Raw genomic sequence first — 24528 nt, 5'->3', positions numbered from 1 at the left:
GCTGGAGACTCTTATCTCCCTCAATAACTTTAAGCATCAGTTGTCAGAGCACCTTACCGATCACTGCACCTGTACACAGCCCATCCGAAATTAGCCCACCCAACTACCTCATCCCTATATTGTTATTTATTTTGCTCTTTTGCACCCCAGTATCTCTATTTGCACATAATCTCTTGCACATCTAGCATTCCAGTGTTAATACTATTGTAATTATTCTGCACTATAGCCTATTTATTGCCTTACCTCCATAACTTGCTACATTTGCACACACTGTATATATATTTTCTGTTGTATTTCTGACTTTATGTTTTTTTTTTACCCCATATGTAACTCTGTTGTTTTTATTGCACTACTTTGCTTTATCTTGGCCAGGTCGCAGTTGTAAATGAGAACCTGTTCTCAACTGGCTTACCTGGTTAAATAAAGGTGAAATAAATAAATAAATAAAAAACTTTGTTGAAGCCCCTTTAGCAGCGATTACAACCTCGATTCTTGTTGGGTATGACGCTAGAAGCTTGGCACACCTGTATTTGGGGAATTTCTCCCAATCTTCTCGGCAGACCCTCGCAAGCTCTGTCAGGTTGGATGGGGAGCGTTGCTGCACAGCTATTTTCAGGTCTCTCCAGAGATGTTCCATCAGGGTCAAGTCCGGGCTCTGGCTGGGCCACTCAAGGACATTCAGAGACTTGTCCTGAAGCCACTCCTGCGTTGTCTTGGCTGTGTGCTTAAGGTCATTGTCCTGTTGGAAGGTGAACCTTCACCCCAGTCTGAGGTCCTGAGCACTGAAAACCTGTTTTCCCTTTGTCATTATGGGGTATTGTGTGTAGATTGATGAGGATTATTATTTTTTAAATATCAATTTTAGAATAAGGCTGTAATGTAACAAAATGTGGAAAAATTGAAGGGGTCTGAATACTTTCCGAATGCACTGTAAATGAGGCTTAAAAACTATTTTTTTCTGAAACGGTCGTCTTTCTGCCGTCCCTGAGTAACATGTACAGGGAGCCTACATTATCCTTTTGAAGTAATTGTTTGACAATAAGTTGAAAATATCATGACTTGTTGTGTTAATACCACATTAAAAGGTAGGCTAATACATTTTAAAAGTTAAGACAAATCTTTACTATTAGGCCCATAGACATCCTATTAAATTAATAGGGATTATATATGTAATTCTATGATTAGGCCCATAAAAAAGTGCCTGCACACATAGGAGGTCCCCATTCTGGGAAGAAATTAAATCTACTTTCACCCCTTATCCTAATTGAATATCAGGCCTACTTTTGAGACTGTAATTTTATTTTCTAGATATCAAGAGCAGAAATCCAGGGGGGAAATTGAAAGAATTAGAATGAAGCCTTTGCGACCGTCACAAAGAGAAAAGCTTCAGGAGAAATGGAGAAACTCAAAGAAGAGGAGAAACTCAAAGAAGAGGTGTAGAGAAAGTTTAGAACTGTTCAACTCATTCACTCACTACAGTAATGTTGTTTTAAGATGAACCAATTCAAGTGTTTTTTTTAAAACTCTGAACATGAGAATGATTTATATGTTCACTTTTTAGCATTGTTAACGGGTGATTGTATTAACACCAGAATGTTCTTCACTGGTGCTGTCTCCTTGACACCTATGAGCTTTAACATTTTACAGCACAATGTTGCTTAATGGAGCAATGTTCTTGTTTTTTTAAGTGTTTTATTTGAAGTATTTAATGTTGTTCTATAACAAATATTTTTTATTTTTTTTAGTTGATACAATATACTTTTTTAAACATAATCTGACTGCTTCTTTTATTTTGACCTATGTTAAGACATCATGTCCTTTGGTGTGATATTAGAAATGTTGAATGAAATGTTTTCCCTGCATGGCAAAACATAAAAATCACAAATGGAACATGTGGCAAGTGATCTCAGCATGCCCCACGAGCAGATTTGTGGATTCATAAAGTTTGTCAAAATTAATGTAACCCCCCCCCCTCATAATTGACTTTGCCTTATTTTACTGAATTTCCACAAGGTAATACATTATTGTGAGATCGGAATGACAGAGAATGATGACAAGCAATTTCTCATACAAATTACATCATTTTTTATATTTTAACCACCCAAATATAAACCATGCTGAGAAAATGCAGAGGCTGTACTGTCTCATGGGAATAAGCAGCTGCAGAGTGTACTGAACTCCACTTCCTGGTGTGACATAAGCTGCTGTGAGCATCCTGTGTGTCTGCTGTCACATCTACAATTACAGTTGAAGTCGGAAGTTTCAATACACCTTAGCCAAATACATTTAAACTCAGTTTTTCACAATTCCTGACATTTCATCCTAGTAAAAATGTCTTGTCTTAGGTCAGTTAGGATCACCACATTATTTTAAGAATGTGAAATGTCAGAATAATAGTAGAGAGAAATATTTATTTAAGCTTTTATTTCTTTCATCACATTCCCAGTGGGTCAGAAGTTTACATACACTCAATTAGTATTTGGTAGCATTGCCTTTAAATTGTTTAACTTGGGTCAAACATTTCAAGTAGCCTTCCACATAATTCCCACAATAAGTTGGGTGAATTTTGGCCCATTCCTCCTGACAGAGCTGGTGTAACTGAGTCAGGTTTGTAGGCCTCCTTGCTTGCACATGCTTTTTCAGTTCTGCCCACACATTTTCTATAGGATTGAGGTCAGCGATTTGTGATGGCCACTCCAATACCTTGACTTTTTTGCCCTTAAGCCATTTTGCCACAACTTTGGAAGTATGCTTGGGGTAATTGTCCATTTGGGAGACCCATTTGCGACCAAGCTTTAACTTCCTGACTGATGTCTTGAGATGTTGCTTCAATACAGTGAGGGAAAAAAGTATTTGATCCCCTGCTGATTTTGTACGTTTGCCCACTGACAAAGACATGTTCAGTCTATAATTTTAAATGGTAGGTTTATTTGAACAGTGAGAGACAGAATAACAACACAATAATCCAGAAAAACGCATGTTAAAAATAGATTTGCATTTTAATGAGGGAAATAAGTATTTGACCCCTCTGCAAAACATTACTTTGCCACCAAGTACTGAGGTCAGACGTTTCTTGTAGTTGGCCACCAGGTTTGCACACATCTCAGGAGGGATTTTGTCCCACTCCTCTTTGCAGATCTTCTCCAAGTCATTAAGGTTTCGAGGCTGACGTTTGGCAACTCAAACCTTCAGCTCCCACCACAGATTTTCTATGGGATTACGGTCTGGAGACTGGCTAGGCCACTCCAGGACCTTAATGTGCTTCTTCTTGAGCCACTCCTTTCTTAACTTGGCTGTGTGTTTTGGGTCATTGTCATGCTGGAATACCCATCCACGACCCATTTTCAATGCCCTGGCTGAGGGAAGGAGGTTCTCACCCAAGATTTGACGGTACATGGCCCCGTCCATCGTCCCTTTGATGCGGTGAAGTTGTCCTGTCCCCTTAGCAGAAAAAACACCCCCAAACCATAATGTTTCCACCTCCATGTTTGACGGTGGGGATGGTGTTCTTGGGGTCATAGGCAGCATTCCTCCTCCTCCAAACACGGCGAGTTGAGTTGATGCCAAAGAGCTCGATTTTGGTCTCATCTGACCACAACACTTTCACCCAGTTCTCCTCTGAATCATTCAGATGTTCATTGGCAAACTTCAGACGGGCCTGTATACAGTATGTGCTTTATTGAGCAGGGGGACCTTGCGGGCGCTGCAGGATTTCAGTCCTTCATGGCATAGTGTTTTACCAATTGTTTTCTTGGTGACTATGGTCCCAGCTGCCTTGAGATCATTGACAAGATCCTACCGTGTAATTCTGGGCTGATTCCTCACCGTTCACAATCATTGCAACTCAAATATTAAGTTATGCTTTTCTGATGTATCAAATACTTATGTCATGCAATAAAATGCAAATTAATTACTTAAAAATCATACAATGTGATTTTCTGGATTTTTGTTTTAGATTCTGTCTCTCACAGTTGCATTTTATTGCATGACATAAGTATTTGATACATCAGAAAAGCATAACTTAATATTTGGTACAGAAACCTTTGTTTGCAATTACAGAGATCATACTTTTCCTGTAGGTCTTGACCAGGTTTGCACACACTGCAGCAGGGATTTTTGCCCACTCCTCCATACAGACCTTCTCCAGATCCTTCAGGTTTCGGGGCTGTTGCTGGGCAATACGGACTTTCAGCTCCCTCCAAAGATTTTCTATTGGGTTCAGGTCTGGAGACTGGCTAGGCCACTCCAGGACCTTGAGATGCTTCTTACGGAGCCACTCCTTAGTTGCCCTGGCTGTGTGTTTCGGGTCGTTGTCATGCTGGAAGACCCAGCCACGACCCATCTTCCTGAGTGAAGGAGGTTGTTGGCCAAGATCTCGTGATACATGGCCCCATCCATCCTCCCCTCAATACGGTGCAGTCGTCCTGTCCCCTTTGCAGAAAAGCATCCCCAAAGAATTATGTTTCCACCTCCATGCTTCACGGTTGGGATGGTGTTATTGGGGTTGTACTCATCCTTTTTCTTCCTCCAAACACGGCGAGTGAAGTTTAGACCAAAAAGCTCTATTTTTGTCTCATCAGACCACATGACCTTCTCCCATTCCTCCTCTGGATCATCCAGATGGTCATTGGCAAACTTCAGATGGGCCTGGACATGCGCTGGCTTGAGCAGGGGGACCTTGCGTGCGCTGCCGGATTTTAATCCATGACGGCGTAGTGTGTTACTAATAGTTTTCTTTGAGACTGTGGTCCCAGCTCTCTTCAGGTCATTGACCAGGTCCTGCCGTGTAGTTCTGGGCTGATCCCTCACCTTCCTCATTATCATTGATGCCCCACGAGGTGAGATCTTGCATGGAGCCCCAGACCGGGGGTGATTGACCGTCATCTTGAACTTCTTCCATTTTCTAGTAATTGCGCTAACAGTTGTTGCCTTCTCACCAAGCTGCTTGCCTATTGTCCTGTAGCCCATCCCAGCCTTGTGCAGGTCTACAATTGTATCCCTGATGTCCTTACACAGCTCTCTGGTCTTGGCCATTGTGGAGAGGTTGGAGTCTGTTTGATTGAGTGTGTGGACAGGTGTCTTTTATACAGGTAACGAGTTCAAACAGGTGCAGTTAATACAGGTAATGAGTGGAGAACAGGAGGGCTTCTTAAAGAAAAACTAACAGGTCTGTGAGAGACTGAATTCTTACTGGTTGGTAGGTGATCAAATACTTATGTCATTCAATAAAATTCAAATTAATTACTTAAAAATCATACAATGTGATTTTCTGGATTTTTGTTTTAGATTCCGTCTCTCACAGTAAAAGTGTACCTATGATAAAAATTACAGACCTCTACATGCTTTGTAAATAGGAAAACCTGCAAAATCGCCAGTGTATCAAATACTTGTTCTCCCCACTGTGTGTGTGTGTATATATATATATATACACATACAGTGGAGGAAAAAAGTATGTAGTCAGCCACCAATTGTGCAAGTTCTCCCACTTAAAAAGATGAGAGAGGCCTGTAGTTTTCATCAAAGGTACACGTCAACTATGACAGACAAAATGAGAATTTTTTTTCCAGAAAATCACATTGTAGGATTTTTAATGAATTTATTTGCAAATTATGGTGGAAAATAAGTATTTGGTCAATAACAAAAGTTTCTCAATACTTTGTTATACACCCTTTGTTGGCAATGACACAGGTCAAACGTTTTCTGTAAGTCTTCACAAGGTTTTCACACACTGTTGCTGGTATTTTGGCCCATTCCTCCATGCAGATCTCCTCTAGAGCAGTGATGTTTTGGGGCTGTCGCTTGGCAACACGGACTTTCAACTCCCTCCAAAGATTTTCTATGGGGTTGAGATCTGGAGACTGGCTAGGCCACTCCAGGACCTTGAAATGCTTCTTACGAAGCCACTCCTTCGTTGCCCGGGCGGTGTGTTTGGGATCATTGTCATGCTGAAAGACCCAGCCACGTTTCATCTTCAATGCCCTTGCTTTTTTGGGGAAAAAAGTATTTAGTCAGCCACCAATTGTGCAAGTTCTCCCACATAAAAAGATGAGAGAGGCCTGTAATTTTCATCATAGGTACACGTCAACTATGACAGACAAATTGAGAAACAAAATTCCAGAAAATCACATTGTAGGATTTTTAATGAATTTATTTGCAAATTATGGTGGAAAATAAGTATTTGGTCACCTACAAACAAGCAAGATTTCTGGCTCTCACAGACCTGTAACTTCTTCTTTAAGAGGCTCCTCTGTCCTCCACTCGTTACCTGTATTAATGGCACCTGTTTGAACTTGTTATCAGTATAAAAGACACCTGTCCACAACCTCAAACAGTCACACTCCAAACTCCACTATGGCCAAGACCAAAGAGCTGTCAAAGGACACCAGAAACAAAATTGTAGACCTGCACCAGGCTGGGAAGACTGAATCTGCAATAGGTAAGCAGCTTGGTTTGAAGAAATCAACTGTGGGAGCAATTATTAGGAAATGGAAGACATACAAGACCACTGATAATCTCCCTCGATCTGGGGCTCCACGCAAGATCTCACCCCGTGGGGTCAAAATGATCACAAGAACGGTGAGCAAAAATCCCAGAACCACACGGGGGGACCTAGTGAATGACCTGCAGAGAGCTGGGACCAAAGTAACAAAGCCTACCATCAGTAACACACTACGCCGCCAGGGTCTCAAATCCTGCAGTGCCAGACGTGTCCCCCTGCTTAAGCCAGTACATGTCCAGGCCCGTCTGAAGTTTGCTAGAGTGCATTTGGATGATCAAGAAGAGGATTGGGAGAATGTCATATGGTCAGATGAAATCAAAATATAACTTTTTGGTAAAAACTCAACTCGTCATGTTTGGAGGACAAAGAATGCTGAGTTGCATCCAAAGAACACCATACCTACTGTGAAGCATGGGGGTGGAAACATCATGCTTTGGGGCTGTTTTTCTGCAAAGGGACCAGGACGACTGATCCGTGTAAAGGAAAGAATGAATGGGGCCATGTATCGTGAGATTTTGAGTGAAAACCTCCTTCCATCAGCAAGGGCATTGAAGATGAAACGTGGCTGGGTCTTTCAGCATGACAATGATCCCAAACACACCGCCCGGGCAACGAAGGAGTGGCTTCGTAAGAAGCATTTCAAGGTCCTGGAGTGGCCTAGCCAGTCTCCAGATCTCAACCCCATAGAAAATCTTTGGAGGGAGTTGAAAGTCCGTGTTGCCCAGCGACAGCCCCAAAACATCACTGCTCTAGAGGAGATCTGCATGGAGGAATGGGCCAAAATACCAGCAACAGTGTGTGAAAACCTTGTGAAGACTTACAGAAAACGTTTGACCTGTGTCATTGCCAACAAAGGGTATATAACAAAGTATTGAGAAACTTTTGTTATTGACCAAATACTTAATTTCCACCATAATTTGCAAATAAATTCATTAAAAATCCTACAATGTGATTTTCTGGATTTTTTTTTCTCATTTTGTCTGTCATAGTTGACGTGTATCTATGATGAAAATTACAGGCCTCTCTCATCTTTTTAAGTGGGAGAACTTGCACAATTGGTGGCTGACTAAATACTTTTTTCCCCCACTGTACATACATTTCCTTTTTTAAATGTATTTCCCTTTATTACTTTTCAACCCCATCACCCCTTCCCCAATTGGAGTAAACTAGTGAACAACAATGCTTAGGCCTCTACTTCCAGCTTGTACATACTATATACATTTAATGGACACAGTCAATTTTACAATAATTATATTTTGTTTGTTTTTACTCCTGAACTTCCTCTACCCTCAACCTCTCCGATAATTTTCATGATGTCCATCCGGTTTGCTTCTGTATGCCATATCTTTCTAACTGTGCTCTTTCACAAAAGCTCTCAACCTATAACATATATACTTATTATGGACACAGTATGCTTACATTATTAGTTATCTTGTTTTTGTTAGTTGTTGTTAGTTGTTATTAGTCCCATCCTTCAACTCCATTTAATGACTCCATCATAAGTGTATGTAAACTTCCGACTTCAACTGTATATCCCTGCTGAATTCCAAGGCCCTGTCCCAATAGCTTGAAGAACAATCTGAGATACCAAAAATATTTTCCGCTCCCGCTGGCGTGAAATCGGCCAGTTGAAACATTCCACAGCGTTCGTCAGGCGACAAAAGCAGCACAGTCATTGACTTCAACACATGAGAGCAGAGAGAGAGAGAGAGCTCCGATCTAATGAGAGTCTGACTTCTCTGAACGACGGCCATCTTTACCATTACTCTCCCATCTGATACTGCCTATTCATTTCCTCTGTCATACTCGGAGAAAATGTTCCCAATCCCTGCTTCACAGAGAAATAAAGCTTCAAAAGATACAGAGGCATTATTACCTAGGTGGACAATGTGTGACTGACAAAAACCACCACCAATACAAAGAGATGTACATATACAACACAAACACACCACCCACAGTTGATTTAGACTACGGGATAATAAAAGAGATTGGGGACTGTGTGGATGTGGGGACCTGTATAGACTAGACCAAAGGGAAGCATACTAGTTTTACTTATGAACAACAGCATTCTGGGGGGAATATGCCACCTGGGGTTGCTGTCACAGTTAGCCTATGGACCATAACCTCCCAGGGTCTGACCACGTGACCAACCCGTCACACAGTTTTGCTTCCCAAGAGGAACATCCTCAAGAAAAGCAGAGAGCCCAACTGAGTACGCACTACTCAGTGGGGCAGCATGGTTCAGAGGCAGCAGATTTCAGCTGGGCTAACGGACTGACCTTGGACTGCCTCCAATACTGACCAGCAGCGATGACGTCCGCCGTTTCATGTCTTAACTTTTCAGGGGGGGTTGAAAGGGAGGAGAGAGAGTTGGTGGAAAGGAGCAGCATTAAATGATAGAAACAAAAGACTGTTAGATAAACATACAAACAAACCATTATTTAGAAGATGAGAAAGCATTTGAGCACAGGCAGTTGTAGGGAATTTAAACCGATGAGTCTGCCAGTTCCATATAAGGACACAGCCAGGTTTGAGTATTGTTTTTGAACTAGAGATCCCCTATTTCAAAGCCAGATGTGAGGAGTCACCTATGTTATGCAATCGAGGATTAAAGGATAGCAACTAGCAACGTGTACGAGACAAAGACAACACCTTGATTATAACTTTCACACACACTCTTCAGCTGAGTCAGTGGAGAGCCATCTGGTTTTCACAGCTGATGTTGACAAAACTGAGGCCCAAATCCAGACTCAAAATCCATATTTGCTGTGCTGAACATATTGTTCGATTGAACTTATAGTGTCCTTTGAGACTGTCTTCTTGTCAACATCCAGCATAATTCTAATATTTGTGGAATAGGAAGTAAAGGGCTCTATTTTAAAGGTCCAATGCAGCCATTTTTATGTCAATATCAAATCATTTCTGGGTAACAATTAAGTATCTTACTGTGAGTGTTTCCAATAAAAATGATTAAAAATAAACAAAAATAGCTTCTTAGCAAAGAGCAATTTCTCAAGTAAGAATTTTGCTACGACTGTCTGGGAGTGGTCTGAGTGGGGAAGGCAAAACGGAAAACTAGCTGTTATTGGCAGAGAGGTTTGGAACTCTATTTTTTATTGGTCTATTAAATAATTTACCGGTGATGTCACCAGGCAGGCCAAAACTCCATCCCACCAAAACAGGCAGAAATTTCAGGCAGTCTTTTTAAACAGCTATATATATTAAAAAGGGCATTCCCACTGTGCACACACTGGTTGAATTAACATTGTTTCCACGTCATTTCAATGAAATTATGCTGAGCCAATGTGGAATAGACGTCGAATTGACATCTGTGCCCAGGATTATCCTAATTGTCACAATTTCACAGTATTATTCGAAACCTCAGTGTGGAAATATATATAAAACACAGGAAAATCATGTTTTTGACAGCACTGGAACTTTAACAAATCTAACTCAATGGCAAATCTTAGCGCTCCTCAACTAGAAAATACTAGGCTCCCGTAAATTGTATTGTATCTGTGAGGCACGTTCTCAATAAGCAAGATATAGCCTAGGCCTACCGTTGATATGGCATTATAGGACTGAATAATTTGAATACGTTAGGAGGAGCGTGTCTTTGGTAAACAGACAAGAGGTGCTCTTTGAAAATGGGGATGGATACAAAACTAATGGAATATGCATTGCAGGTAGGCCTATGTGAATTGTAAATAATGCAAAAGCATGACGGCAAAAGCCTCACGAGTAGACCATTTAGAAACCTTTTACAGTGGCTTGCGAAAGTACTCACCCCCTTGGAATTTTTCCTATTTTGTTGCCTTACAACCTGGAGTTAAATTTGATTTTTTTGGGGTTTGTATCATTTGATTTACACAACATGCCTACCACTTTGAAGATGCAAAATCATTTTTATTGTGAAACAAACAAGTAATAAGACAAAAAAACAGAAAACTTGAGCGTGCATAACTATTCACCCCCCCAAAGTCAATACTTTGTAGAGCCACCTTTTGCAGTTGGATTGAGGTCTGGGCTTTGACTAGGCCATTTCAAGACATTGATATGTTTCCTCTTAAACCACTCGAGTGTTGCTTTAGCAGTATGCTTAGGGCCATTGTTCTGCTGGAAGGTGAACCTCCGTCCCAGTCTCAAATCTCTGGAAGACAGAAACAGGTTTCCCTCAAGAATTTCCCTGTATTTACATTTACATTTACATTTACGTCATTTAGCAGACGCTCTTATCCAGAGCGACTTACAAATTGGTGCATTCACCCTATAACCACTTTACATTTTTTTTTTATTTTTTTTTTGGGGGGGGGGGGGGGGGGTGGGGGGGGTGGGGGGGGGGTAGAAGGATTACTTTATCCTATCCCAGGTATTCCTTAAAGAGGTGGGGTTTCAAATGTCTCCGGAAGGTGGTGAGTGACTCCGCTGTCCTGGCGTCGTGAGGGAGCTTGTTCCACCATTGGGGTGCCAGAGCAGCGAACAGTTTTGACTGGGCTGAGCGGGAACTATGCTTCCGCAGAGGAAGGGGAGCCAGCAGGCCATTTAGCGCCATCCATCATTCCTTCAATTCTGACCAGTTTCCCATTCCCTGCCAATGAAAAACATCCCCACAGCATGATGCTGCCACCACCATGCTTCACTGTGAAGATGGTGTTCTCAGGGTGATGAGAGGTGTTGGGTTTGCGCCAGACATAGTGTTTTCCTTGATGGCCAAAAAGCTCAATTTTAGTCTCATCTGACCAGAGTACCTTCTTCCATATGTTTGGGGAGTCTCCCACATGCCTTTTGGCGAACACCAAATGTGTTTGATACTTTTTTTCTTTAAGCAATGGCTTTTTTCTGGCCACTTCCGTAAAGCCCAGCTCTGTGGAGTGTACAGCTTAAAGTGGTCCTATGGACAGATAACCCTGAAGGAGCTGAGATTGGAGTATCTTTGGTCTCTTTGTTGCCTCTCTGATTAATGCCCTCCTTGCCTGGTCCGTGAGTTTTGGTGGGTGGCCCTCTCTTGGTAGGTTTGTTGTGGTGCCATATTCTTTCAATTTTTTTCATAATGGATTTAATGGTGCGCCGTGGGACGTTCAAAGTTTCAGATATTTTTTTATAACCCAACCCTGATCTGTACTTCTCCACAACTTTGTCCCTGACCTGTTTGGAGAGCCCCTTGCTTAGTGGTGTTGCAGACTCTGGGGCCTTTCAGAACAGGTGTATATATACACTGAGATCATGTGACAGATCATGTGATACTTAGATTGCACACAGGTGGACTTTATTTAACTAATTATGTGACTTCTGAAGGTAACTGGTTGCACCAGATCTTATTTAGGGGCTTCATAGCAAAGGGGGTGAATACATATGCACACACCACTTTTCCATTATTTATTTTGTAGACATTTTTTAAACAAGTAATTTTTTTCGTTTAACTTCACCAATTTGGACTATGTTGTCCATTACATGAAATCCAAATAAATATCAATTTAAATTACAGGTTGTAATGCAAAAAAATTGGAAAAACGCCAAGGGGGATGAATACTCTTGCAAGGTACTGTACAGATAGGGGCAATTCCACGGTAACGGAATTGCGCTGAGACTCAGATTTTTCACTTAAAATGTATGCGAAACAAAAACCATTGATTTCAAAGTTTAACAAACCATCCAACAATTTTAACAATTTACACTAAACATTTGACAAAAACACATTTGCTGGAAGAACTGTGCAGATGTAAAGTTTGGTAACAGAATTACGGTAAAATATCCCTCAGTTTATATGCTCCGAATTAAGATTCAAAGATGTGTGCAGAAAGAATGGGGTGTTAGCTATGACATGACACAGTGAGTTTGAAAAAAATCTATTTTGGTTATTGAACTACAGTAAGTGAAGTGGATTTACACACGGTGACATAATTGTGGTATCGGAATTTCATCATGGGTCCCTGATCTCTACTACACAGAAATGTATAATGATGGATATGAATGTCATTCTCTTCATGGTGATGTACCCTAAATAGGTACACTAAGGTAGGAATATGCAATATCCTTTGCATATTTAGGTATTATTCCACACACTGGCTATTAATGCAATCAGTCACCAAACATGACCAAATGTTGATGGTCCGAACCAATCATAGACATCTATGTTTCACAAGTCTGGACATCAAAGTACAGCACAGAAGAGCTCAGTAGAGTACAGTACAGCACAGAACAGTCGAGTAGAGTACAGTGAGGTACAATAAAGTTCAGTACAGTACATTATAGTGTAGTCAAGTCTAGTGTGCTCTACTGTGTACTGTACTCTACTCCACTCTACTTTTATTTACTGTACTATACTGTAATTGACTGTACTGTGCTGTCCAAACTTGTGAAACACAGACATTATGATTGGTTTTATTTGGTCCGCAGATATGCCTCTTTTCTTATTTGTCGGAATACTTGGTGAACAGATTTCCCAAATGAAACAAATGTGTTGCTGAATTCCTGGTGATTTTAGTCTTTTTTGACCAAAAACGAAAATCCAAATTTTATTTTATATATTTTCTGCAAAAACTTTGGGGGGTCAAAAACAATCACTCGTGGGCTGGTTTTGGCCCACCAGCCTCCTGTTGCCAACCCCTGCAATATAGAGTTATCTGTCTATGGAACCAGTGCAAACCATCAACTGGGTTAAATAAGTGACTACATTATCTTAAGCCACAACAAATTTCAACAGTTATGTTGAACACAAGAATCCCCTGAAACTTCAAGGCCTTCATGCCTATTTTTTAAAGGTAAAAATAAAATGCTCCATGTGAATATTGTTACTGAACGGCAGTGCCAAGCAATGATACTGGGCATTTTGTTTAGTAGTTTATACTTTAATTTCAACTGGCGAGAGAGTCCTCTGACAGTCTAAATTATACACAGCCTGTGGAGCATGGAGCACTGAGGACAGATATAGATTGTGTGCAAGTCAATTGCCCACATTACTGAATGCAATGTGGGCAAACGGATCCCAATTATTTTCCTAGCGTCCATTTTCAGCCCCGTGCAGGAAACCATCACAGAACAGAACTATGTTTGTATCATATCAAGAGGGCCACAACAACCAAACAGGATATCCAATAAAACATAGTAAGAGAAGAACAGTAACCAGCCCATTCCAAACAAGGCTACTGCAGGGCAAAGCTGCCTGGAAGGAAGAACTACTATAGTATTTACAATGGACAGTTGTCTATTTTTTGAACCCAACTTTATTTGCTATACTGAGTGAACACTTTTCAGTGGGTGGAGCCCCCATATGAGGCTACATTTCTAAAGTGGTTGGTCAGCTTGTCACAGCACAGTTCTTCTTTTCCAAAGTTATTTAAGCTGTTGAGTAAAACCTCACATACCTTAATGTTTGTCTAGAACCAGAGGCACAAAACCATGGAATTTCCTTAACTTCTGGTTTCTAAATGAAAGGAGTGACTAAGTCTGACTATGCAATAGGTATCATGCATTTACAAGTTGTATCAAGGGTGCATTCACACAAGTAGAAGCCTGTCAACAAAAGGGTTAGGCTGCACATCTGCCCCAAATACGAGGCGTATAGCAAGAAAGACATTCTGGGACAACATTGATGTTGCGTGCAACAGGGCATAACATGCTTCAATGCATTAATCTAACTTGAACATGTTAATCCAACAAGGAAAAAAAAAAACATTAGGTGTTAGTATAGTACAGTTCAAAACAGCCCTTCTTACTGACTTGGAGGAGTATTAGCATTAAACCAGATCCATCTGGAAAAGGTAAGAAGGCTTCAACTGTCCAGAGAAGACTGCTTAAAAGAGCACCATGTGAAACAGTGCAGGTGTCCCACACATCTTAGCCGAGTTGTTTACTTTAGGATGGTATGTCTTGTACTCTACTGTGCTTGGCATCCATACTGTATATGGTCTCCATTTCTAACTTGGTCTGTGTACAAGATGTCACATGAAAGCCAGTTCTTAGCCAGACTGCTACTAAGAGGAACTTAGTTGGGACAGCTGACACGTTTACATTTTAGTCATTTAGCAGACACTCTTATCCAGAGCGACTTTACAGTTAGTGAGTGCATAAATTTTTTTTTTTCTTTCCATACTGGCCCCCCGTGGGAAATGAACCCACAACCCTGGCGTTGCAAGCGCCATGCTCTACCAACTGAGCTACACAGGGCCTGAAATGGGTGTTTGGGGTTTGGGATGTGGGGGTGGGGGTGGGGGTGGATGGATGTGAATAAACCGTGGCAGTCAGGGGAGAATAACTGATCCCTTTCAGGCTGAGTTACTGTTAAGTGAGTCAGTTCACAGGGTTAACAAAAGGGCTGCCTGGCTCTCTCTGACATTTTTTCAACGAACTAAGTGAGGGGTTAATAAAGCTTTTATTGTCTTAAATGTCATGAGACCGAAGGATAAAGGGTTTCCACTAGATTCTACATCCACAAAGTCAAAACTGGCTATATCATACAAATTAATGAAAACAAAAATGTGCTTTTTGGTCTGAATTTAAGGTTAGGCATAACAGTGTGGTTAAGTTTAGGGTTAAAATACAATTTTAAGAAGATACATTCTACAAATAGGCAGGGTTTATGACTTTGTGGATGTAGAAGCTAGTGACGACTAGGATAAAGGGGGAGATGGTTCTCTGACACTGCAAATAAACAGCCCATATACAGAGTATTCACAATCCAGTCCTCGCTACAGTTTCAAATGAACCATTTATTCACATGCTATGACTTGCAAAACCAATGCAGGCCTACTGTGTCCTAATATTAGGGTTAGTAACATAATTATAGCCCTTATCTAAGACATACATGTACACACACCATGTACTTTAAGCAGACTGCCAGAGACACATATCATAAATGAGTATGTTCCCTTGAGATAAATGCTCTGGTGATAGATATATTTCCTCAGACCCTGACAGGATATCAAACATCTCTAACCAGAAAAGCAGAGCACACTTACGTTTTCCCCCGCAAACAGCCGTAAAATCCAGCCATGGTTTCTAGATGGGAATACTCAAGCAATACAAATGGCAGCAGATTCCCTCTTTAGTACATCCTTTACCAGCTTGTCTGAGTGATGATGGCACGTTGAAGTCCCTGTGCAAGCCCCGACTGCAATGTTGAAGGCCAACAGTCCACTAAACATAAATACCCCTCTTCTTAATGCACATGAATTAAGACAGAAAGGGCAGCTGGTGGCAAGACAAAGATAAAGACAGAGCTAACTTTGAGTTGAGGCTGCCTGCCTGCCCTCCCAGTGACTAGCCTACAGTGGGAGGACATGAGTGTGAACTAACAGCCCGCCCCAAGCTGCTCTTCCCCACCCCCCTCCACCTCCCACTCCCTCCCCGTCACATAGCCTAATCCCAAGCGGTAGCCTGCAGCTATTGTCTCAACCAGGCAGCTTACTTCCAGCCGATCTGACCCGTGTCTCTGTGATAATTAGCTAGGGGCGTTGTGAGGAGATGTGGGGATTGTCCTGGCTGGGAACTCACTCATCTCATCCCCATCAGAAAAACAAAACACCCCAACAAACAGTGCCACCCTGCCATAGAGCCTGAGTCAACAGATGTCTAAATCTCAACCTCTAGGTTCAACCTTTGTGTCAGTCATGTTGGGATGTCAAGTCATATGACTAAGGATGACTAAGTAGAAAATCAATATGGTCTATTAATGTACAGGTTTGATAATAGGCCTAATTCTCAGATAACTATGTTATTGCAGAATGCCAACATGCAAAACAATACAAATGTGAATTGAACGACTACAACAATATATATTTTACTTATGGATAATTTAAGTCAGAGGAGCCTGAAAGTGTTTTAATAAATAAATATCTCTATGTGAGATTGGAGGCTGCAACTCCAGCTGACTAGTTTCATTTTCCGGTCTGTAAAGGATTTGGTAAAGCTCAATCAGAATACAACCATACAAAATGGCCAGATCTGCTCGGAGAACAATCCAAGTGGCCCATTTTCCTGGGAATAAAGAAAGTAAACAATCATCGACTCAAACTCTTTATTAACTCCAGACCTCTGAAGCTCCTTTTCAAAATGAAACATTTCCTTTGACCTAAAAGTGTAAACACATTAGAAGACTGTGGCCACAGAGCGTGATAACAGCACTTCTACCCAAATAACTTTTACTCTACTAAATGGCATTTCAAATAAATATGATTTGGGTGAATACAAACAATTGATAAAATACATCATTAGAATCAATACATTTAGCTTATCAACTCAATATATACAGTCTGGTATGACTATCAGTATGCTAAAGAGATTTTCCAGAGGTTTGAAAACTAACTCGTTATTTTTAAAACCTCCAGTTTTGGACTCGACGTGTAAATAAAATAAAATCTATAGCTCATACATGCATAATAAATGATCTACAGTCCTCCCAGTGGGAAAAGGCACCGAATCTTTACATTATATCATGCCATAATTTAGTGTATGAGACCTACGCGCTCATTCTTGTCATGTAGTGAACATGCTCTCTGAAGCAAGTGGGATGAGTGGCTGCATGCGTTTACCATTATAAGAGCAACAAATACATTGAATGCGTCGATCAAATCCATGAATCAAATATTAGAAAGCATCTGAAATGAGAAGTTAGATCTATTAGACCTCGGTAGTAGCTGCATTTCTCTCTTTCAATGGATTTCTCTGCAAACCAGAAAATATTGTGCGCTAAAGATGGCATCGTAGCCACACAAATACATTAGAGGATAATTGTCAACCTGATCAGAAACACTGTGCTGACAACCTTTAGCTCCTAAATGGTGTCGCTGGTGAATTTTGGAATATACAGTATTTCACAATAGGCTAAGGTTGTTACCAGGCGCGCCTCCATCCATTTATCCCGATCACCATTCACGACACAACACACATATTGATGTGCTCATGAAATGCATACTGAAGTGTTACAGGAGGGGGTCGCAGTTCCGGACCAATCCACTAGGTGTCCTCCTCCGACAACCTTAGGCACCTCCTCACTTCCTCACTCACAGTCTGGACTAATCATTATCCTATTGGTGTCACCTGTGTCTACCTGTTCACCTGTGTATTTATGCCCTCACTTCCCAGTGTTCCATTGCTCAGTTTTCTCTGCTAGTTTCTCTATGCCCAGCAGTACTAATCAGTGTCTGATCGGAGACGTATGTACAGGTACTTGAGAAGTGTTCTCCCTGTTTCTTTATTTGTTTCAGTCGTAGTTAGTATTTCGTATTTTGGCTGTCAGCCTGTTTTTGGAGACTTATTTGCTCCACCTTTCTTTTATCGTGTTAAGTCCGTTATTTTGTATTTTGGCTTCGGGACCACCAGTAAAGATCCTTGTTTCACCATCTATGCCTACTGTCTATCCTGCACCGCACCTGGGTCACACCACACACCAACCCTTACACTGAAGCAAACTTTCATAAACTTTTTGGACAAGAAAATATTGGCCTACCTTTCTGTTGTGTCAACCATCAATCCAAATCAAATAATTTCATGTGTCCACCTTTTGTCCTTATATACGTTCACACAGATATTCCATGATATGGGGTAATCAAAAACTGCAGTTGATTGCCAGCGATCATTATTCATCACGTAGGCAAATGCTATATATAATCAATACACGACTTTCAAGGAGTAGGACATCTGACGCTAACATATACAGGTAACTGCCAAAAAAAGGAAACACTTAAGTAAATGAGGGATACAAAGTATATTGAGAGCAGGTGCTTCCACACAGGTGTGGTTCCTGAGTTAATTAAGCAATTAACATCCCATCAAGCTTAGGGTCATGTATAGAAATACCCAGTTGCCCATTATTTTGGCTACCATGGCTAGAAGAGATCTCTGTGACTTTGAAAGACGGGTCTCAAAGGAGCATAAGGGGTTTAAAGGGTGTGTGTGTGTGGACGTGTTTAGCTATTCCAGAAGTCCCCACAAGAATAGTAAACAAACTTAAATTTGACCAACTGGGGACATTTTGTTAGCATTTGACCTTGTGGGGACTATTTCCAGGGGGTTTAGAATTAGTGTTAGAATTACGTTAAGGGTTAGGGTTAGGAGCTAGGGTTAGGTTTAGGGCTAGGGTTAAGGTTAGGTTTTTGGGTTAGGGTTAGGGTAAGAGTATGGGTTAGGGTTATGTTTAGGGTTAGGGATTAGGATTTTGAATGGGACTGAATTGTGTGTCCCCACAAGGTTAGCTGTACAAGACTGTGTGTGTCAGTCTCAACCCAAATGAACACTTGTAGGAGATTCTTAAGCAGCGCCTGAGACAGCATTTTCTACCATAATCAACAAAACACCAAATGATGGAATTTCTTGTGGAAGAATGGTGTCACATCCCTTCAATTGAGTTCCAGACACTTGTAGAATCTATGCTAAGGTGCATTGAAGCTGTTCTGGCGGCTCGTGGTGGCCCAAAGCCCTATTATGTTGGTGTTTCTTTTATTTTGGCAGTTACCTGTAAGTATAACAATTATCACAATCACTTGCTTGCCATACTAGTCACGGAAACTAGCCACAACCGAACATTAGGGAAAATGTTGATTGGCAAGTGGAATGAAGATGTACAATGAGTTTGCAAGTTTAAAGTGGGAGGCGGAATCAGATCGGCACAGCATTGTCAAATTAGGTTGCGGGGTGAGCCCAAGCACACGCACTCTGCAGGGGGCTCGAGAGCAATTAAGTTACGACATTGTACAAAATGTTGCACAATTTACTGGGACCCTTTTTGTCTATTGGGCGCTACTTTCAGAACTACTGGCTAAAAAGTATACAAAACTTCTGGAAAATCTCTTTAAAAAAGGTCCAATGTAGCCTTCTTTATCTCAATATCAAATCATTTATGGGTGACAATTAAGTACCTTACTGTGATTGTTTTAAATTAAAATTGTCAAAAAGAAACAAAAACAGCTTCTTAGCCTAACAGCAAATTATCAAGCAAAAATTGTGATAGGACTGTCTGGGAGTGGTCTGAGTGGGGAGGGGAAAATAAAACAATTAGCCTTTATTGGCAAATAGGTTTGGAACTCTTTCTTATTGGTGTATTAACTAATTTACCACCTGGTGATGTCACCAGGCAGGCCAAAACTCCATCCCACCAAAACAGGCTGAAATTTCAGGCTGTCTTTTCAAACAGCTCTCACATTAAAAGGGCATTATCATTTTCACAGTATTGTTCCAACCTTAGTGTGGAAATATATATACACTATATAAAACACAGGAAAATCATGTTTTTGACTGCACTGGGCCTTTAAGATGTCTACTATACACCAATAGCAATCACAAGTAGCTTTCATCTTAGTATTCAAACATCCAGACAGACTACATCAGAGTAGAATCTCACGCATGGGAAATCTCCATTCATACAAACTATGTGGACCCATTTGAAAAACACATCTATCCCTGTTTTTAAAGCTATGAGGAATGTCGGTCAGTTTTCCTCCTTGAAAAAAATGTTGGTATTTCCTGAAACATTTTTTCACTGCCCCCACAGAATCCCATGCTTGCTTGGGTCATAACTGAGAAAGTATAGAAACTCCTGATAAGGAGAATATGTACAATGACGGTTAGTGTATGAGATAACTTGCAAAACACATGTAAGCATTGCTCAATCCTTAAAACACACCGATTGTCATAAACTTTGTGGTTCACCAAAATACTGTAGGGTAAAAGAACATGCTGTTTTCAACTCTAGATAGTTACTAATATAAAGCTGAATTCTGAAGAGTTAAATCTGTGCCCATGATTGAGCAAGAGGCCCCTTTCCCCCTGCTCTCTCGAATCCCTCGTCCCCTCAACAGTTTGCTCTGACTCAAGTTTCTTTAGTCAACTCCTGCAGAGTACGGTTTCTTTTCTTTACAAAGCGCTTGGAATTCCTACTCACATCTGGAACACATCTTCTGTGAGCAGCGAGCTCTCTGGTCCAAACTCTTATTAAGACCATGTATGCAGAACTGTAAATAACAAAACAATTATACCCCAGAGCTGAGCTAGGGAGCTTGCCATGCTGGGTGGGAGGGTGAGGCTGAATGTGTCACGGATAGACAGGGATGTGTATACAGCAAAAACAACACACAGTCCTCCTCTCCTCTCTGCCTGCCTGCCTGTGGTTATCTTCTCATGGTGCTGGAAACCTGTCAGAGCTGACCCTTGAAATGACCCACTCTGTTCTCACGCTCTCCATATGAAAAGGGATCCTGCTGGGTTTTACTGCTTGATAAACTGCTAAAAGGCCCTCTAGTCTGCCATTTACCTACAGTTGGGACCCTTTTCACAAGGCATTCCTTATACTACAAATCATTTGCTGCACTGTATGTGTGGGCCGTGAGGGCATGCGAGAAGTGATTTATCTGAAGGATTTAAATGCATGGTGATAATCAAATAATTGTGACACATTTTTTAAGTGTTTTGCTCTTCGCTGTATCCTAAATTCCCAGTTGGCCCATTTAGAACATGTAATTAGTGCTATGGCTCAATCTGGTTGGTCCTACTGGTCAGCTGTGTGTGGTTTACAAGGCTAAGGACAGCTGTGACCACTATACTGACCCCTGTTCAACTTTGTGACATTATGCTCAGATATAATGCTATGCATCATTGTAAAAAAAAACACTCACGGTCAAGAACAATCCAGATTAAACTTGTTGCATTCAATTTGTACAATAAACTGCTACAATAATCCAGATGGCACAGGGAGACTATACTTGAGCACGTTTATCCTTTGATGTCACTATATAATTCCATCATTATAAAGAGATATACAATGGGATATTTCTTCAAGATTTGCCGATATTCGTAATAATAACAAAACTGGACTGGACACACCATGCATCATCAGATGGCCACGGGAGACTTTCTAAAAGCCCTATGATGGAATTTCAATGTATTTGCCATAAATGTGCCACCCAGTTCTGCTGACATAAGTACAGTAATTAGGTATTATATATGTATAGATATTTCCTTTATAATGGAAAATTCCAGGTTGGAGCTCCTGCATTTGCATGCCTGGAACATCTGCAGACAGATTTGACAATATCTTTGTTTTTATTCCACACAGTGGCTCAAGTCAACACCTTTCTGCCCTGCACCAAACCAGGGACATAAAGTATATTGATTTATGTGCATCAAATAAGGAATTATGTAAAGTTATTGATGGACATATCATACCAGATAGCTGCTGGGAATATGCAACTGAGGTGGACAAAATATTGACTATCTAGTATCTTAACCATAGCCTATTGAAACCGTGTAAAAACAACAATCACCATTATCCTTCTGTGTTGTCAAAGAGGAGCAGACAATTATAGCCTATAGGCCATTGAAAATCGGACTAAATTTTTAAGAAAGCAATAGCTAATTGTCTTTAAAAAGTAAATATAAGTCAAATATATTTGTAACCAAAATCAACTCAAGAGGATGACGAGTCACATTATGCTAAAGATAACACATCAGATTATGTGGGAGTTACTTCAAGTGAGAGGTATAATTCAACAACATCGCATCCGTAATAAAGAAGAGCGCAGTTTATGGTAACAATCTTCCAAGAAAGGTTGGACCCCACCACCAACTGAATTCAACAGTTTTTTTTTTGCGAATCCTACAAGCAAAATAGAAAAAGCAACTGGTGCGAACCATATTCAATCTTATCAAACAATATGTCTCTGTAAGTTCGTCATGAAAGAAAATGTTACTTACAAACTGAGTTAGGCGCTATATTTTAAAGTATGCAGTCATCCATCAAAAAAGTCAAAAAGACGTCGGTGATTTGTGATGATTAGATCTGGCCCATTGAGGTCTCGTGTCTTTCTTCAACTAGCCAGCAGAAGCACTAGAGTACCGCGCATGCTTTCTCTTCGAGGAAGTAACTTAATTGTGTGCAGTAGTTGACTCACTGAGAATTTGCTCTCAAAGGTCTATAGATAAAGATCAACTTTAAAACCAAGCTAACATTGATGGTGTATTTTTAACAACTCCATTTAGGTCTGCTTTATATGCTCAGTGTATGGTGTAGGAGAATTTGATCATGCTGAAAAATGAACCACCTGATTGGAAACAATATTGCTGTTAGTCCTTGACCAAAACCCCTAAAATAAAGAAACTATATTTTAGGACTACTGTAGTCGGCTCAAATATTATACACCATTTGTAATCTCTGTAACAACAGGTATCTTTCAAAATGATTTTATGGTCAAATACCCTCATTTTATGTCCATAGAAAAAGTCAAATAGTTTTTGGGGAAATCTGAGAATTGAGGGGTAAATCTGTGGGCAGCTATGCTCTCTAGTGGTAGCTTTTTTGTATGCATTAGAGGATGTTTGCTTAAAATAGGAAACGTCTATGAATTATAAAAGTTGACCAGTGACCACACAATGACATTTCCAGTTGATGTATTCAGAAAATAGAATGTATTTCACAGCTTTGATTTATTCAGAGAAGTAATTTTACTGCTTTGATTTATTCAGAAAATAGAAGACATGTACTGAATATTTTCACCATAGGTAGAATCAAAGACTGGTGTATATAATGAAGAGACTCTTCAATAACCCTGGCTTTTGAACCATTGAGATCTGGCAACAACATCATTGGAATAGTCACCCCCAGTGGTGCCCACGTCCATTCGCTCATAGGTGCGGACATTTTTGTCCCCAGCATTGTAGGCTGAAATTCCCCCTGAAAAGATATACAATAGGTTTTTGCCATGGTATCCATGCATTTGCATACACAACAAACATGTAACTCCTCACTTCTATCAAACTACAGAGCAAAAAGGTGGGTGAGCAATACGGTACCTTTAAGCTGGTGCTCCTTGGGCCACGCAGGGAATTTAGCCTGGATCCTTCGGATAAACTCAATTAGAATCTCAGTGCCTTGACTGATATGCTCCTCACTGTCCCATGCCCCCACTATCTTGTGGTAGCGCTTGTCAACCTATGAAAATAAAATATTTAGAAATAAATCACGGCACTTTTATTGCATTACAAAAATATCCTATAGTACAATCTAAAAGAGGAAGAGAAAGATGCTATCAAACTTCCCAGATTTCAAGAGAAATCCCCTTGGTAAGTTCTGCTTCCTCATTCTCACACACAATCAACGACACATGTACACAAATGTTGTGGCAACTGCCAACCAACCTGCATGAGCCCAAAGCCGTTCCCATGATCTCCCCAGCCATGGTCAAGCACTGCCCCCGCCCGGGACTCTCTGGAGATGATGCCAGCAATGATAGCTGGGTCCAGGCCATGCTTCTGCCCCACCCTGGTGATGAGCTCCTTGTACTGCTTCATCCTCACCAGGTCACGCTCAGCCAGTTTATGAGAGGCATCCACCCCTTTAGAGAATTAGGATTGATAGTAAAATAAATATAAAATATTAACTTTGTATGTCATTTGTTTCCTATAAAATTATATAGATTCGATGGATGGACTATTATTGATTATTGGAAGGTTCTGAATACCAGTCACTCACATACCTTGGACGGTTAGCTTGTCTTGTCTAGCGGTGATCGCTGAAGCCCCACTGGTGTCAACCTTTGTAATGTCTCCAAAACGAGAGGCTAAAGTCAAGAAAGTAATGAATCCACCAATTCCAACTCCTATCCAAATTAGAGAAATACAGATACAATAGGTTGTTTTAGCTGGTGCCCTTTTTAAAATAGTTTATGTGAAATAAATATACTTATATGATTACAAATGATCATACAGTTGAACAGAGCTCACCCATGTTGCTGTCTTTCTCTTGGTGATTTCCTGTAAATGAAAGTTCCTCAGATTGATCTATTGCACGTGACAGGTGTGGTTGAGCAACATACAGGCAGTTCCTGAGACTGCCACGCAGCTCCCCCGGGACTGCGGAGCAGAGTGCAAAATAAATATCAGCCTATGGAGAGAAGAACGAGATTTAACTTCTCAACTTTCCTTTACTGTGGCAATTGTGATGAATCAACGCGATATGATCCAATGCAACATACCGAAACAAAACGAACTATGCAAGAGATGTTGTTGTAGGCAGAACGCATCGGAGTAGGATTCTATTGTGC

General features: G+C 40.7%; 2 protein-coding genes across 6 annotated transcripts in view; both read right to left on the bottom strand.

The window, feature by feature from the left end:
• Positions 1 to 22303, bottom strand: part of LOC311107773 (uncharacterized protein) — a 43997-nt gene extending 21694 nt beyond the window's left edge. Inside the window, exons 1-2 of one of the 4 annotated variants that reach the window (XM_084150308.1) lie at positions 15457 to 15764; positions 8779 to 8835 (exon numbers count right to left, since the gene is read on the bottom strand). In XM_084150308.1, the coding sequence (XP_084006434.1) occupies positions 8779 to 8828 (50 nt within the window). In that variant the 5' untranslated portion in view covers positions 8829 to 8835; positions 15457 to 15764. Of the gene's footprint in view, positions 1 to 8778; positions 8836 to 15456; positions 15765 to 22183 lie in introns of those variants that run through there. The other 3 variants (XM_084150311.1, XM_084150309.1, XM_084150310.1) reach the window with 3 other exon arrangements.
• A 590-nt stretch (positions 22304 to 22893) lies between these two features.
• LOC311107326 (lysozyme g-like) lies at positions 22894 to 24528 on the bottom strand. Of its 2 annotated transcripts, none has more exons than XM_084149810.1 (6): positions 24460 to 24528; positions 24209 to 24368; positions 23962 to 24084; positions 23624 to 23820; positions 23279 to 23417; positions 22894 to 23159 (listed from the first exon to the last, which is right to left on the bottom strand). In XM_084149810.1, the coding sequence occupies exons 1-6, from the start codon at positions 24505 to 24507 to the stop codon at positions 23026 to 23028; spliced, it is 801 nt and encodes a 266-aa protein (XP_084005936.1). In that variant the 5' UTR covers positions 24508 to 24528; the 3' UTR covers positions 22894 to 23025. The 2 variants fall into 2 exon arrangements, with proteins under 2 accessions (XP_084005936.1, XP_084005937.1); XM_084149811.1 differs by having other exon boundaries at positions 23962 to 24045.

The sequence above is a fragment of the Coregonus lavaretus genome, assembly GCF_964263955.1.
Source record: "Coregonus lavaretus genome assembly, chromosome: 32".
Classification (NCBI taxonomy): domain Eukaryota; kingdom Metazoa; phylum Chordata; class Actinopteri; order Salmoniformes; family Salmonidae; genus Coregonus; species Coregonus lavaretus.
This window is presented reverse-complemented; position numbering and strand designations above follow the sequence as displayed.

Excerpts from the sequence above, each read along its gene's own strand:
- LOC311107326 (XM_084149810.1), bottom strand. The coding sequence starts at position 24,507 with ATGCGTTCTGCCTACAACAACATCTCTTGCATAGTTCGTTTTGTTTCG. Across the intron at positions 24,085-24,208 it reads AGAGAAAGACAGCAACATGG|GAGTTGGAATTGGTGGATTC; the intron begins GTGAGCTCTGTT and ends TAATTTGGATAG. Across the intron at positions 23,418-23,623 it reads ACGGCTTTGGGCTCATGCAG|GTTGACAAGCGCTACCACAA; the intron begins GTTGGTTGGCAG and ends TTATTTTCATAG.